This window comes from Miscanthus floridulus, chromosome 3, assembly GCF_019320115.1.
Source record: "Miscanthus floridulus cultivar M001 chromosome 3, ASM1932011v1, whole genome shotgun sequence".
In the NCBI taxonomy this organism is placed as follows: Eukaryota; Viridiplantae; Streptophyta; class Magnoliopsida; order Poales; family Poaceae; genus Miscanthus; species Miscanthus floridulus.
This window is the reverse complement of record NC_089582.1, coordinates 4,683,803-4,698,506: the sequence shown is the minus strand read 5'-3', so window position 1 is coordinate 4,698,506 and position 14,704 is coordinate 4,683,803. Positions and strand designations below refer to the sequence as shown.

Sequence of the window (14,704 nt, the reverse complement as noted above, 5' to 3'; positions counted from 1 at the left end):
AAGAAGATAGATGAAGCTTTGAAGGATGTTGATTGGATCAATGTTATGCATGAAGAGCTAAATAACTTCACAAGAAACCAAGTATCGGAATTAGTTGAGAGGCCTAAGGATCATAATGTGATTGGAATCAAGTGGGTCTTTTGGAACAAGCAAGATCAAGATGGGATAGTAATAAGGAACAAAGCAAGATTAGTGGCTCAAGGTTACACTCAAGTTGAAGGTCTTGACTTTGGAGAAACATATGCCCCGGTTGCAAGATTGGAAGCAATTAGGATCTTATTAGCCTATGCTTGTGCCCAAAACATCAAGTTATACCAAATGGATGTGAAGAGTGCATTTCTCAATGGGTACATCAATGAGCTTGTATATGTTGAGCAACCTCCCAGTTTTGAAGATGAAAAGAAACCCAACCATGTTTACAAGTTGAGAAAGGCTTTGTATGGATTGAAACAAGCACCAAGAGCATGGTATGAGAGATTGAGGGATTTTCTACTCTCTAAGGGATTCAAGATGGGAAAGGTTGATACCACTCTCTTCACAATGAAGCTTGGAAATGACTTGTTTGTAATGCAAATCTATGTTGATGATATCATATTTAGGTCAACAAATCAAGATTTTTGTGAGGAGTTTGGCAAAATGATGGCAAGTGAGTTTGAGATGTCTATGATTGGAGAACTTAGCTACTTCCTTGGTCTTAAAATCAAGCAAATGAAGAATGGCACATTTGTGAGTCAAGGGAAGTATGTCAAGGACATGCTCAAGAAGTTTGGAATGGATGATGCTAAAGCTATTAGTACACCAATGGGGACAAGTGAAAGCTTGGATAGTGATGCTAGTGGTAACATGGTGGATCAAAAGATGTATCGGTCTATGATTGGAAGCCTACTCTATGTGACCGCATCAAGGCCGGATGTGATATTTAGTGTATGTATCTGTGCTAGATTTCAAGCCTCACCAAGAGAAAGTCATTTGAAGACAACAAAGAGAATATTGAGATACTTGAAGCATACACAAAATGTTGGATTGTGGTATCCTAAAGGAGCAAGATTTGAGTTGATTGGATATTCGGACTCCGATTATGCGGGATGCAAAGTTGAGAGAATGAGCACATCGGGCACATGTCAACTATTGGGAAGATTACTTGTATCTTGGTCATCAAAGAAGCAAAATAGTGTACAACTTTCAACCACCGAAGCAGAGTACATTTCGGCCGGTAGTTGTGGTACTCAATTACTTTGGATGAAGACTACTTTGAGTGACTTTGGGATCAAATTCAAGCAAGTGCCATTGCTATGTGACAATGAGAGTGCCGTAAAGCTCACCAACAACCCGGTTCAACATTCAAGAACAAAGCACATTGATGTCCGCCATCATTTTATAAGAGATCACCAACAAAAAGAGGACATTTGCATTGAGAGTGTGGGCACCAAAGATGAACTTGTCGATATCTTCACCAAGCCACTTGATGGGAAGAGGTTTTGCAAGCTACGGAATGAATTGAACATACTTGACTTCTCCAATATGTGTTGATGCACCCCACTTATATGACATGCCTCTCCTTCGAGCAATACAAGGTAAAAGTTGATTGGCATGGCATACATCTTTGCTAAGGACATGTTTATCGCATCTAGACATCCTTCACATCAAATAGGCTCATTCATGAAAATCAAATGAATTTGATGCTTGTATGGTACCACTATTGCTTCAATGCTTAATTTGGTCTAGTGGTAGCATATGATAGGTTTGTGGGCTTGTAATCCTAGTATTTGATCCTCACTTTACATGGTTTTATCCCAACCTATCTAAAATTTGAGCCCTCTTTTTGTGCTAATTGTTGACAAAGGGGAGAGAAATTCACAAAGATAGTAAGATAGGGAGAGCAAACAAAGATAGTAAGATAGGGGGAGCAAACAAATGAAATGACATGATAGGGGGAGCAAACAAGATAGTAAGATAAGGGGAGCAAATAAATGAAATAACATTGTAAGGGGATCAAATCAAAATTGTACACAAATCGGGGGAGCAAGCTCACAAACTTGTATGTTGCATTTGAATGTGCATTTCATATATTTGCTTGCATGGCACAAGTTTTTAAAATTTTTATATCCATGCTTGTGTGATGTATACTAGTTGTAGGTTTGAATGATGAAATGAAAAACTAGCATGAATAGGTTATCTAGTGTTTGTATTTCAAAGATTCCAAGTGGTATCAAGCTAAAGTAACTAGACCTATGTTCATTCTATGGAAACTAGACCCTTGCTTGTAATATTGATCTCATGGGGTATTCTAGTTTTTGTGTATGTCTAGTTACTAATAGTGCTAAGGATGGTATATTGGTGCACTCTGTTTGGTATCACGCTTCAAAGGTCCATCTTCTATACCTTAGCATCATTTGGTAGACATTGTCTCCTATATTTCCTATCTAAGCATATGTGCAAGCGACAATCCAAACTCTTAGCACATATGTAGGGGGAGCAATTGCTACCATATGGGATTCATGAAACTTGTCCATAATCTTTTTACACATGGTAAATATGCTTGGGCAAGCTACATGGATTCAATTAAATCTCAATTCATATCTTTGTGAAAGGGTTGTCATCAATTACCAAAAAGGGGAAGATTGAAAGCTCTAGTTTGGTTTTGGTTAATTAATGAAACCCTAAGTGCTAACCTAGTTTATCTAAGTGATTATGAGATAGGTAGCACTACTCCAAGTGATGAAGCAATGGCGAAGATCATGACGATGGTGATGGCACGGTGATGATCAAATGCTTAAACTTGAAAAAGAAGAAGGAGAAAAACAAAAGGCTCAAGGCAAAGGTAAAAATTATAGGAGCCATTTTGTTTTAGTGATCGAGACACTTAGCGGGTGTGATCACATTTAGGTTCGATAGCCGTACTATTAAGAGGGGTGAAACTCGTATTGAAATATGGTTATCAAAGTGCCACTAGATGCTCTAACTCATTGCATATGCATTTAGGATCTAGTGGAGTGCTAACACCCTTGAAAATGTTTGTAAAAATATGCTAACACATGTGCACAATGTGATATACTTGGTGGTTGGCACATTTGAGCAAGGGTTAGAAACTTCACCGGCGGAGTGTCCGCCCGTAGAGTGCGGACAGTCTGACGGTGCCACCAGCACCCTATACAGAAAAGACAGGGGTTCACAGAGTGACTGGACGCTGGTGGTGCAGTGACCGGACGCTGGGGTCTAGCGTCCGGTCAGTGATAGCAAAAAGCACATAGTCTCGGTCTTGTGACCGGACACTAGAGTGTAAACTGACCGAATGCTCATGGTCTGAGTCCGGTCAATGCTGACGTACGCTGACGTGAGGCGCACAGAGGAAACGTTGAGTGACCGAACATAGGGTGTGTCTGGTCGAGCATGACCAGACGCGTCTGGTCGTGAAATGTCGCGCTTGGAACCTTACTGGAAACGACCGGACGCTGTGATCCAGCGTCCGGTCACTTTCCAACTGACGCGTCCGGTCATCACTTGACCGTTGAAATTGAGCGATCGGCGTTTGAAGCCGATAACACGTGGCGCACATCGCACGACCGGACGCTGAGGTAAAGCGTCCGGTCAATATGACCGGAGTGTCCGATCGGCCCATGTTCTGTGCAATGAGGAGCCCAACGGCTCTATTTCGTGGGGGCTTCTATTTAAGCCCCATGGCCAGCTCAAGCTCACTCCCTTGGCCATTTGCATTGACATAGCAACCTTGTGAGCTTAGCCAAAGCCCTTCCACTCATCTCCATCATTGATCCATCATCATTGTGAGATTGGGAGAGAATCCAAGTGCATTGCTTGAGTGATTGCATCTAGAGGCACTTGGTATTCGTGTTTTGCTGCGGGTTTCACTTGTTGCTCTTGGTGGTTGCCACCACCTAGACGGCTTGGTGCAGCGGAGGAGGGTTGGCACGAGTTGGTGATTGTTCGTGGCCATCTCCGGTGATTGTAAGGGGATTTGTACCTTCCCTGGCGGAGCGCCGAAAGGTAACTCTATTGGATTACTCGTGTCATTGAGTTACCTCACTTGTGGGATGGTTCTTGCGGTGTCCAATTGTGTGGACGAGGTTCGTGCAACACCTCTTAGCCGCCGAACCACCAAGTGTTGGTCGACACAACGGGGACGTAGCGTGTTGGCAAGCACATGAACCTCGGGAGAAAATCGGTTGTCTCTTGCCCTTTGGTATTCTCTCGGTGATTGATTAAGTATTCATCTTGTAATTAGTTCACTCCTCTACGCGGCGGTATAATCACCCTACTCACTCATTTATATTCTTGCAAACTAGTTGTAGCAAGCTCTTTAGTGTAATTAGATTTGAGAGCTTGCTTTGTTGTTTTAAGTTCATCTAGTGGAGCTCTTTAGTGTAGCAAGTGTGAGAGCTCTTAGTGAGTAGTAACATAGCAAATTATGTGTCTAGTAATTATAGCAACTAGAATTATCAGATAGGTGGCTTGCAACCCTTGTAGAGCTAGAGCAAGTTTGCTTTTAGTTATTTGTTATACTAATTAAATTGCTCTAGTCAGTTTGTAGATTTTTAAAAATGCTATTCACCCCCCCCCCTCTAGCCATATTAGGACCTTTCAATAGGCTGTTTGCATGTGCAAAGTCAGCCAAGCTGTTGCGCTAGCATGGCGAAGGGCATAAGAAAGATACAATTATGAGGCACCCCGCTGATGGGCATGACTGGAGGACTGTCAATACTATGTTCTATAAGGTCATCGGTGGAGAGGTAAGGCACCTTTGGTTTGCTTTGAGCACAGATGGGATGAATCCTTTCGACCAGGTTAGAAGCAATCATAGCACCTGGCCAGTGACGCTCTGTATATACAACCTTTCACCTTGGGTCTATATTAAGCGGTCGTACATCCAGATGCCACTACTGATCCAAGGGCCAAGACAACCTGGGAATGACATCGATGTGTTTCTGGAACCAGTGATCGATGAACTAGTGGAGATGTTTGAAAAGGGTGTGCCGGATATTTAGGACGAGTACAAAAAGGAACATGTCATGATCAAGGGAGTACTTATCGCTACAATCACTGACCTGCCAGGTCGAGGTTCGTTGTCCAGAGAGAAGAAAAAAGGCTATACTGTTTGTGTCGATTGCTTGGACGACACCGATGCGGTAAATCTGCCAAATAACTCAAAGATAGTTTATATGGGACACCATAGGTTCCTACCTAAGGATCACCCTTACCGCAGAAACAGAAAAGATTTCAACGGTACTATTGAGAAATGCTTAGCTCCAAAATATCGAGATGGGCCTGCGATACTTCAAGAACTCAACAAACTGGAGATCAAGGACATCTTCATCAGCGCCGGGAAAACAGAATTCGTGTCGTCATCCTCCTCCTCCTCCTCCACCTTAGCCCAAAACAAGATCAAGGACATCCTCGCAGTCGCAGAAAAGGTCCTTGGATTCGGTCGCTAATGCTCCCAAAGTTGACCAACAGAAAAGAAAAAGGTCGTTCAGTGGCAGCGTTACCACCTTGATGAAAGAAAAATTTATAGCACACATCTCGAAGGAAGATTGTGTTAGTTTCTTCAATCTCTGTGCCTCACTGCCTTCATTTTTGTTGAAGTCCGAATTCGAAAGGCAAACACAGAATAAATACGCTACAACAAGAGACGAAGAAATACACAATAAAGATTTAAGGAACATACAGAAGTACGTCGAAGACAACCCAGGATTAACCATGGAAGAGGCCGCGAACATCTATTATGATGTACAAGGGACGGGAACACCGGCAATAAAGTATGAAAGGGGCAATCTTTTGATTCCCGATCATGAGTATAAAAATCTGACAACATATATGCTCTAGTTACATGAATATTACATGGCTCAAGCAACAGAAATGGACGACTCTGATTTTGAGGTTATTATCCGTTCGCCACATGTTTTCCATTATCCTGAAGAAGAGAAGTTCGATGTCGAGTGGGAGTGCTTGTTCCAGCTATACTAGAAACGCTCTCTCGATGTTCAAATATTGACGCTATGGACTATGTAAGTACCCTACACGCACGATATTACAATTAACTACTCTCTCGAGACACAAATTGTTAACTTTTGAGCACTTCCCATGATTTTATGTAGGTGTATAGCAAAATTTTGCATTCTAAAAAGCAAATGGAATTACATAGGCTTCTTGGACCCCTTGCAAGTCAATGAGAGGACATGTCTAGGCCTCCATGGATGTGACATGAAAGACCTGAAACAGAGATTGATTGCTGTTTTCGACGAATTCACAATGAAGAAGAAAACCCACATACTTCTAGCCTACAACTGCGAGTATGTGTTCTCGGCTTTTAATTTTATGCTTCTTTTTTTGTTAAGATTATTCGATAATTAGGATTTTGTGATTGCAGCAACCATTTCGTCTTCATTTGTGTCAATCTTGCCAAAAATCTGATTGAGGTGTGGGGCTCGAAGAAAAAACTATTTCATCATCTGGATGCACTAGTGGCAGTACTGAATTAGTAAGCGATCCTAATAACATATTATTTTCTAATCACACATACCGCTTTCTAATGTTTCTCTCTTTAATGTTGCTCAGTGTCCAAAAAAGACATATCGGTGGGATGCCGGTCCCATTCAAGGTTGTCGAAATGGAGGGGAAGTACCTATCACAGCCGGCGGGAAACAATGAATGCGGGTTTTATGTAATGTGGGCAATGCTTCGCTACATCAGCAGAAAATCGGAAGAAGCCGATAAGTTGGTGTGTATAATCTCTATTTTATTTATGTCTGTTAATAATTCAACAAAATGATTTACTGTTCCTCTTTGGATATCATCTTTTTTGAACGACAGCGCAAGAAATATAACCACTAAAGGCTGTTAGACATGGAGATCGTTGCACTGCAATTGGAGCTCGCAAAATTCATCTTAGCTGAGGTATTAGAAAAAGATGGAGTATTTTCCATTGCACAATCCATGAAGTACAAGGACCAGTATGGCCTAGAGCGGCTCGCCAGATTATTGTAAGAAGTCCGAGAAGCATTGTATAATTTGTGAAGTCCGAGAATATTTCTTTTTTATTTTGAGGGATCAAGATCTGGATAAGAACATTTGAACTGTAACCGTAACATTTGTAATGTTTAATATTGATGGTCCTGTCGTCTACGTAGCGTATATAAAACGAAACCCGATTCCACGAAAAATATAAATTAAAATCAATTATAAAACAATAAAATACGAACGAGCCATCACTGCCGGTTATCAACAAACCGGCAGTGTTGTCGTAACCATCACTGCCGGTTATCAACAAACCGACAGTGCTGTCTTGCTCAACACTGTCGGCTTGAGCCATGAACCGATAGTGTTGGCTTGCTCAACACTGCCGGCTTGAGCGATGAACCGATAGTATAGGCTTGCTCAACACTGTTCGCTTGAGCCAAGAACCGACACTCTTGAAGCAACCATCACTGTCGGTTGGGACTATAAACAGGCAGTGTTGTTCAACTAGACACTGTCGGGTGGAGCCAAGAACCGACACTGTTGCCTGTAGATCAGTGTCGGTTTTTAAGAACCGACAGTGATATCAACCCCCATCACTGCTGGTATGCCACTGTCGGTTCAAAATCCAGCAGTAAAAGGGGGTTTTGATCCGACAGTGATGTCCAGATGTGGGGTAATGAACCATCCTCGCTCTCTCTAAGGTGCCGGTGTACTAGCCTACTAGGCATGTGTTGCGCGCGAGAGCGCGTGAGTTTCCACCGTACGTGCGTGCTCTGAAATGTAAAAAAGAAAAGAAAAGCAAGAGAAAAAGGGAAGAAAAAGAAAGAAAAGACTAGCCGATCGGGGGCTGTGGTGATGTAGCACTTGCGGCCGGCCGGCAGTTATTGGGTGTCACGAGCCGACAAGGATAGCCTTTAGTTCGGTCAAGATACGTTACGTGACATGGAGGACCCCTCCGTCCGCCCGTCCCGTCCGTCGGTCGTCCCTCACGAGCGGCCGCCTCCCGTCCGTCCGTCCGTTGCTCGCCCCGGCCGGTTGCAGTGCGTGGTAGTGGCGGGCTGGCGGCCGCCGCGACGTGACCCACCCTGCACCCCTTTCCACATTGATTACACCACTACTAGTACACCCTGTGCCTCTCCGTGCTGTCCTTTTCCCTTCCTTTTCCTTTTTGTTGTGCCGCCATGCTCACTCGCTCGTTCGTCAACGGCCGGGGGCGTCACCGCAGCGCAGCCCACAGATCGGCGGGGCGCATCGCATATATCCGCTCTCGCTTATCCACCACCGCTCACTTCCTCTCCATCCATCGCCCGTCACTCCGCTTTTCAATTCTATGCTCCCTTCTCCACGCCCGAATAAACCCTTCATTCTCTTCTCTTCTCCACTTCCCTTCCCTTCCCTTCCCTTCCTTCCTTCCTTCTCCGCCAAGTAACCAATCCATCCATCGTCCACCGAGCGAGCTGGAGGGGCGAGAACGCGCTGCAGCAGGATCGAGAGGCCAGCAGAGACGGTGGACGATGAAGCTGGTGTGGTGCCCCGACACGGCCTCCAAGGCCTACATCGACGGCGTCCGTGCGATCGCCAACGACGCCTCCGCCGACGGCTCGCCCGAGCTCGCCGAGCTCGTCGCCGCCATGGCCGGCGGCTGGAACGCCCAGCTCATCGTCGACGCCTCGGACACCACCCCGCCGTCGACGTCTACCAGCCGCCGCCCGCCCGCCACCAGCCTCTCGCTCGCCGCCGCCGCGCGACGCACGGGCGGCTGCTACGCCCGCGTCGACGTCTCTCCGGAAGAGTCCGACCACTCCGGCTCCTCGTCCTCCGCCACAGAGGCCGCCATGGCGCGGCTGGAGGCCGTGGACCTTCTCGTGCTGGACGCGCGGCGACGGGACGCGGCGGCCGTGCTCAGGGCGGCGAGGCCGGGGCCCAGGGGCATGGTCGTGGTGCGCCACGGCATCGGCTGCGTCCGGCGTCGCGCCCCCGGGCCGCCGTGGGGGATGGCGGCCGGGACCCGGGTCGTGCGCGCCGCCTACCTCCCCATCGGCGCCGGCGGCGTCGAGGTGCTGCACGTCGGGGTCGGCAAGGGCCCCAGCCTGCCGACGCACCAGCACAGCAGGAGGCCCAGCGGCGGACGTGGGCGGTGGATCCGCCACGTCAACCACCTCACCGGCGAGGAGCACGTCTTCCGGCGCCAGTAGCCTACTGCAGCAGCTCCACCGCCCTTGGTAGCTGGGGACCAATAATCAGGCTACGTACAGCTAGCTGGCCACATCAAAGTCAACCAAAGTTCGCGTCCTCCAAATTAACACGGCTAATCTAGCCTGCTAGTAGGTGTTTTCTCGTTATATTCGTTGAACCTACCCGCGATAGTGATCGATCTCTCGTCTTCCTTGCTATCCGGGTGGAAATGTGACGAGTACTACGATCGACGACCCTTATAGGTCTGGGTCTGTATGGAAGTCCGGTATTCAATCTAAAACCCTTGTAAATTACAGCTCCTAATATTTTTTTTCAATCCAATCTAGAATTCGCTGTTTGGATATGATGTTCGGTATGCCTAATAATATTAAACCTGTTTTGAGGCAAAACCACCCGATAAAAATAATCTTCTAATCAAGTCTGAAAAAAAAACATGACAACTATCGTGGCCTCCTCCCTCCGGCTCGCTTCGTCCGCGTCATCGAGAGGCGCTGCCGGCGTCGCGGCCTTGGCCTCGTCGTCCGGCCAGACCCCGCCCCGAGCATGGTGACTCCTCCCCATGGTTTCCAATATCGGCCGAAATCTCCTGATATTTCTGATATATCCTCTTTATCTGTATGTGTCGATAAGGAAATATCTATCTTTTTTTGTACAAATTTTGTTTAAATTCATTTAAATTTACTTAAATTCAAATTACATTTTATTTGAATTTGGTCCGATATTTTCGATATATCATGTTTATCTTCTTTATTTGTGACCCGATAAATTTTAATTTCCGAAAATGAAAACCTTGCTCCTCCCACACCGGCAGGAGATCGAGACCGCCGGCCCTGCCATGCCTGGTTGCGCAACCAATCCGCCCGATCAGGTCGTCCTTCCTGCTGCAGCCGCCCCAAGCTCCGGTGAATCTCGTCCTCCCGTCATCGGCACGAGGGGTGGTGGAGTTGCCGTCGCCGCAGCTAGGGGAATAGCTTCGAAGGCTGGCCAGTCAGGGCGGTGCGTGGCGGCGTCCGCGTCTTCGTCCTGGCCACAGCCGCGGTGGCGATGGAGATGCCCGGGCTGATGAAGGCCTGGGTGTACGACGTTTATGGGGACGCCGGCGTGCTCAAGCTGGACGAGGCGGTGGCTGAGGACCAGGTGCTCGTCAAGGTCGTCGCCGCAGCGGTTAACCCCGTGGATGCCAAGCGGCGGGCTGGCAAGTTCCGTCTTTCCGGGTCACAGAGAAACACTCCGTGAGCGGCGACCTGATCTCCCTTACGCAAACAAATACCTCACGGAGAAAAAATTACAGCCATATTCTTGTGCACAACATATTACATCTGGACGCTAATTACTAGTGAATAAAAATACAAGGCTGTCGCTACAGTATATAGCTCCTTCCGTAATTTATTTTCTCCAGCAAATGCGTCGTTAGTCGTACACTCATACATACTTCGTACACTATTTCATTATAATTTGCATGTATATGTAAATTTTGATATATATGTTTCATGGTTTCAAAGCCATGACATGATATATATGTTTCATGGTTTCAGCAACTGCTTGCACCTGTCCTCAACTTTGAGCGGTTCTATTTGGATTAGCTCCGACAATATTTCAACTAGCTTATAGAGACCTATCTTGTGGAAGATCTTAGCATTTTGCTTGTAGAAGATCATAGAGATCTATCTTGTGGAGGATCTTAGCATTTTTCTTATAGAAGATCTCAGGATTTTGCTTGTGTGGAAGAAAGAGGAGAGAGAGAGAAATAGAAGAGAAATCTCTTATTCCCTAGGCTCGAACTAACCGTCGACACTATTATTTAGTTTATATACTACCACAATTCTTAGAGGTGTCCTTATTAGGACTTTTAGGGAAAAATAAGCATTCTAGTAGTATTAAGAAATTTCCGTTTGAGAAAACTACCATGAATTGGATCATGAATATAATCATGATTTCTTAATCATCATAAGGCCAATCTCAATGGTTAAATGTGCTGACATGGCACTGTATTGATGAAGAGAGAGATGATGAAAGTTTCATGAGAGTAAAGATAGTTTTATGGGGATAAAACTCTTCTGCACTGTTTTTAAAATATGAGTGCGTTGGTAACTGGGCCATGAAGCCCCCACTGAGACTGGCGTAAGGAAGTAGAAAGGTCTTCCCATCCTTACTTTTCCATCCATAAGGACATCTTGCCATAGCCTTAGGGCACTCCCAATGCAGAAATCACCATAGTTTCTATGGACATTAATTGTACTACCACCTAAGCATTTTGCTGATGTGGCAATGTAGTTATTGAAGAGAGAGAGCAAAAATCATAGAAATTGGGTCTAAGTTAGAAACCATGTCTACACGAGAACCAAAACACAAAGTGATGTGATTGGTAGAGAATGGAGAGAGAATGTATGTGATTGGATAAAAAATTGTTCTGTAAAAACTATCCATTGGGACCATGGTTTCTATATGTTGTGTCTATAGAAATTAATAGGTATAGAAACTACACTAGTACACAACAGCAGAACCACCAGGTTCAAACCACGAGCACACGCTCGAACACTTAGCACATAGCGGAGCTCCTGTCGCTTTCGGTCCCTCTGACTAGAGTCCGACCGGACCTCTTATACCCCTCATCTTTCTCCTTCTTGTTTGTAACCCCACTGCAAACTTCGAGCACCTGGGCTCAGGAATAAAGTCACCGACCGACTCAAACTGGCCGTAGGGCACGTTGCCTGAACCAGTATAAACCATGTGTCATTGAGTGCTAGGCCACCTCCGATCACAACATACGACAAAACTACAAATATTTACTTGTTGGTCACTTTCTGCACCGACACTTTGTATTTTCTGATAACCTCCCATCCAGGTGTCTCCTAGCAATGTCTAGTGCCTTGGATCTTGATTGCCTTACATACTCTTCATGATTACCATAGTGATTAGCTCGGTCAATAGTCAAAGCCTCAAGGTTAGGGGCATTTTCTACAATGTGTAACAACAATTCAACTTGACCGATGCATCCTGCAAATCCAGTGATACTAAGGTTCTTTAGATAGCTACTAGGTAGCGTGCCCGTGCGTTGCTACGGAATAACTAACAATTTATACTAAAAACACACGGATCGTACGATAAGATAACAATAATGTTAAATTAAATACCAACGTTAAAGTGACATTTAATCCAAAAAACAAAGTTTATGAATTTAACACAGTAACAGAGTGCGCGGTGTCATAGGCTCACAAACTCTAGAGCTTCTAGAGATTGGGTCGAATCCAACCTAGAGCCTCGGAACCCTGCATCTTTTCCTGGACGGGCTTCACTTTGGATGCGCCGATAGCAATATCAACGATCTCCAGTCGATGGACCAAGTTGTATGGATCCTCATACAATGGCTCAGACATGTAGATTTTGTTCTTCTTGTACTTGGATACACTTGTTCCACTGAAGCTTTCATTGAAATGTTTAGACACGAACAATGTCTGATCACCGATGTTCCTCACCATGAACCACTCCGACGTACGGTCGTGGAGGTTGCACTTGTAGATCGCGCTGCTGTAGGTGAAGCTCTATGTCTCATGGAACGTGCTCACCATGGCACCCACAATGTGTAGCTCACCGTTTGATTCCAAGTAGCTGCGGTGGTAGAGCCCCACAGGTGGTGACAGCGATGGCAGCAGCGTCGCGGTTGGAGTAGCGCCGGCGGCGTTGCTGCTGTAGACGGAGATTTCTCCAGTGCAGTCGATTGCCAAGAACTTGTCTTGGCAGTGGACGATGGACCCCACAAAGAACTCTAGTTTGGTATCGAGCATCGTCCATGCACTATAGACTCGAACCCGACAGAACGCGACCTCCGTGGAGCACCCAAGCATGGCCATGGCCACACACTCACGGTCGGCGGCGTCAGGCGACGCCGAGAGCACGATCTCATGGAAGAACATGTCCCTCATGTCTTCTAGCTTGATGGCTCTGCCTGCAACATCCGCATCCCCGTAGCTATTGGTGGGATGGAGGACCCACCGGCCATGGACCCTACACACGTGTTCCGATGAGGACGCTGCCGCGATGTGTTCGCCTGCTGGCGGGAGCTCAACGCGGGGGGTACGGGCACCGGTGAATGGATTCAGCAGTGTCACAGATGCCGCCTCATCCATGAGCGCCAGCCAACCACACGAGGAGCCGCATGCCACCTTGCCGCGCACGTCGGGCAGCGTCTTGGACAAGACCTTCTTCTCCGGGACGCAGTAGAAGCCGACGCGGTCCAAGTCAGGGTCGAACGGGAGCAGCAGGAGTGGCCCGAAGGTCGCGAACAGGACGGCGGCGTGCCATGAGGAGAAAGCGGATCGGAAGGATGCCGCATCATGGCCTGACACGAGACGCTGCTCGATGGACTCGAGGAGATCCTTTGGCAGGCCGGATCTCCAGTCAGGGAGAGGTAGGGAACTTCTCTTGGGATTGGGAGGCTGAGCCATGTAAGACAGATGACATCAACTATGGTTCACACAAGAAACAGCAAGCGAGAGCGATGGAACACGTGAGCGTGAAATGAAATGAAAGGAGGAAAAAGCTGTCCCTTTTGCAAATGCAAAGTGGGAAAGTAATTAAATGTAGGTAGATTTGGCAAGGTTCTCAGAAATGCAAAGAGGTTCCTTTTGTCTTAATTCTCTTTCCTTCTGTGTTAATTCTCTTTCCTTTTACTCGTTGTCATGTCTGCTGGTGCATGCAAATATGCAATGTGTATGTGGATAGCACAATAATTTTCTACTTCCTATTTTGCCGTGATTCCTCTATCACATGACAGGCAATATTCAATCAAGGAGAATGGCACGATCAATTAGTAATTAAGATGTCGTGGGATCACAGGCGTGGGCCGATGGATGAACCAAAACAAATGTTGCACCACAAAATGTCCACACTTTGTTTTATTTAGTTGTAGGAGATATAGTTTCTAGCATTGGGACTGCCCTTATGATCATAATGTGCTTCCACCTCTATTGGATAGCGAACAGACCCATGAGTAGTTGAGTATGTATATGTCTTGGAAATCTCAAATTAAACCACTGACATGGTTACATGGTCTTTCACACAATTACCATTCTAAAATCGAATCCTTGACCCACGACTTTCATGAGTAACCTTCTCGCCATCCTACCAAACATAGCATGCTAGTCTTTAATGAGAGTTTCACTAGTATAGGATTTCTTTTGTGTGGCGTTGGCATATTTTGAATGGAGGCGGGCACACTTTTTGCCCGCCACCATTATTCCGTGGCAAGCCAGCCCCCCGAGTGACCGCCTTGGTTAAAGTTTAATGGAGGCGGTCACCTTAACGTGATCGCCTCGGTTAATCAACCATTAACCAAGGCGGTCGGCCTAAACAAACTGCCTCCGTTAATGGATTAACAAAGGCGGTCAATGTTGCCCAACTGCCTCGGTTAATGGCTATTGACCGAGGCGGTCAACTTATAGTAACCGCCTCTGTTAACCCATTAACCGAAGCAGCCGTTGTAAAACAACTGCCTCCGTTAATGTGTGATTAATGGAGGCGGTTTGCATTACATTGC

The 14,704-nt window shown here is 46.2% G+C and overlaps 2 protein-coding genes across 2 annotated transcripts; one reads left to right on the top strand and one right to left on the bottom strand.

The window, feature by feature from the left end:
* Nucleotides 1-8,193: 8,193 nt before the first annotated feature.
* Nucleotides 8,194-9,454, top strand: LOC136544826 (uncharacterized). Its single transcript, XM_066536892.1, has one exon. It carries the CDS (start codon nucleotides 8,487-8,489, stop codon nucleotides 9,165-9,167), a length of 681 nt encoding a protein of 226 aa, XP_066392989.1. The 5' UTR covers nucleotides 8,194-8,486; the 3' UTR covers nucleotides 9,168-9,454.
* A 3,256-nt stretch (nucleotides 9,455-12,710) lies between these two features.
* LOC136543003 (uncharacterized) lies at nucleotides 12,711-14,288 on the bottom strand. The gene is made up of 2 exons (XM_066535592.1): nucleotides 14,235-14,288; nucleotides 12,711-13,544 (listed from the first exon to the last, which is right to left on the bottom strand). The coding sequence occupies exons 1-2, from the start codon at nucleotides 14,286-14,288 to the stop codon at nucleotides 12,711-12,713; spliced, it is 888 nt and encodes a 295-aa protein (XP_066391689.1).
* Between the last annotated feature and the right edge of the window lie 416 nt (nucleotides 14,289-14,704).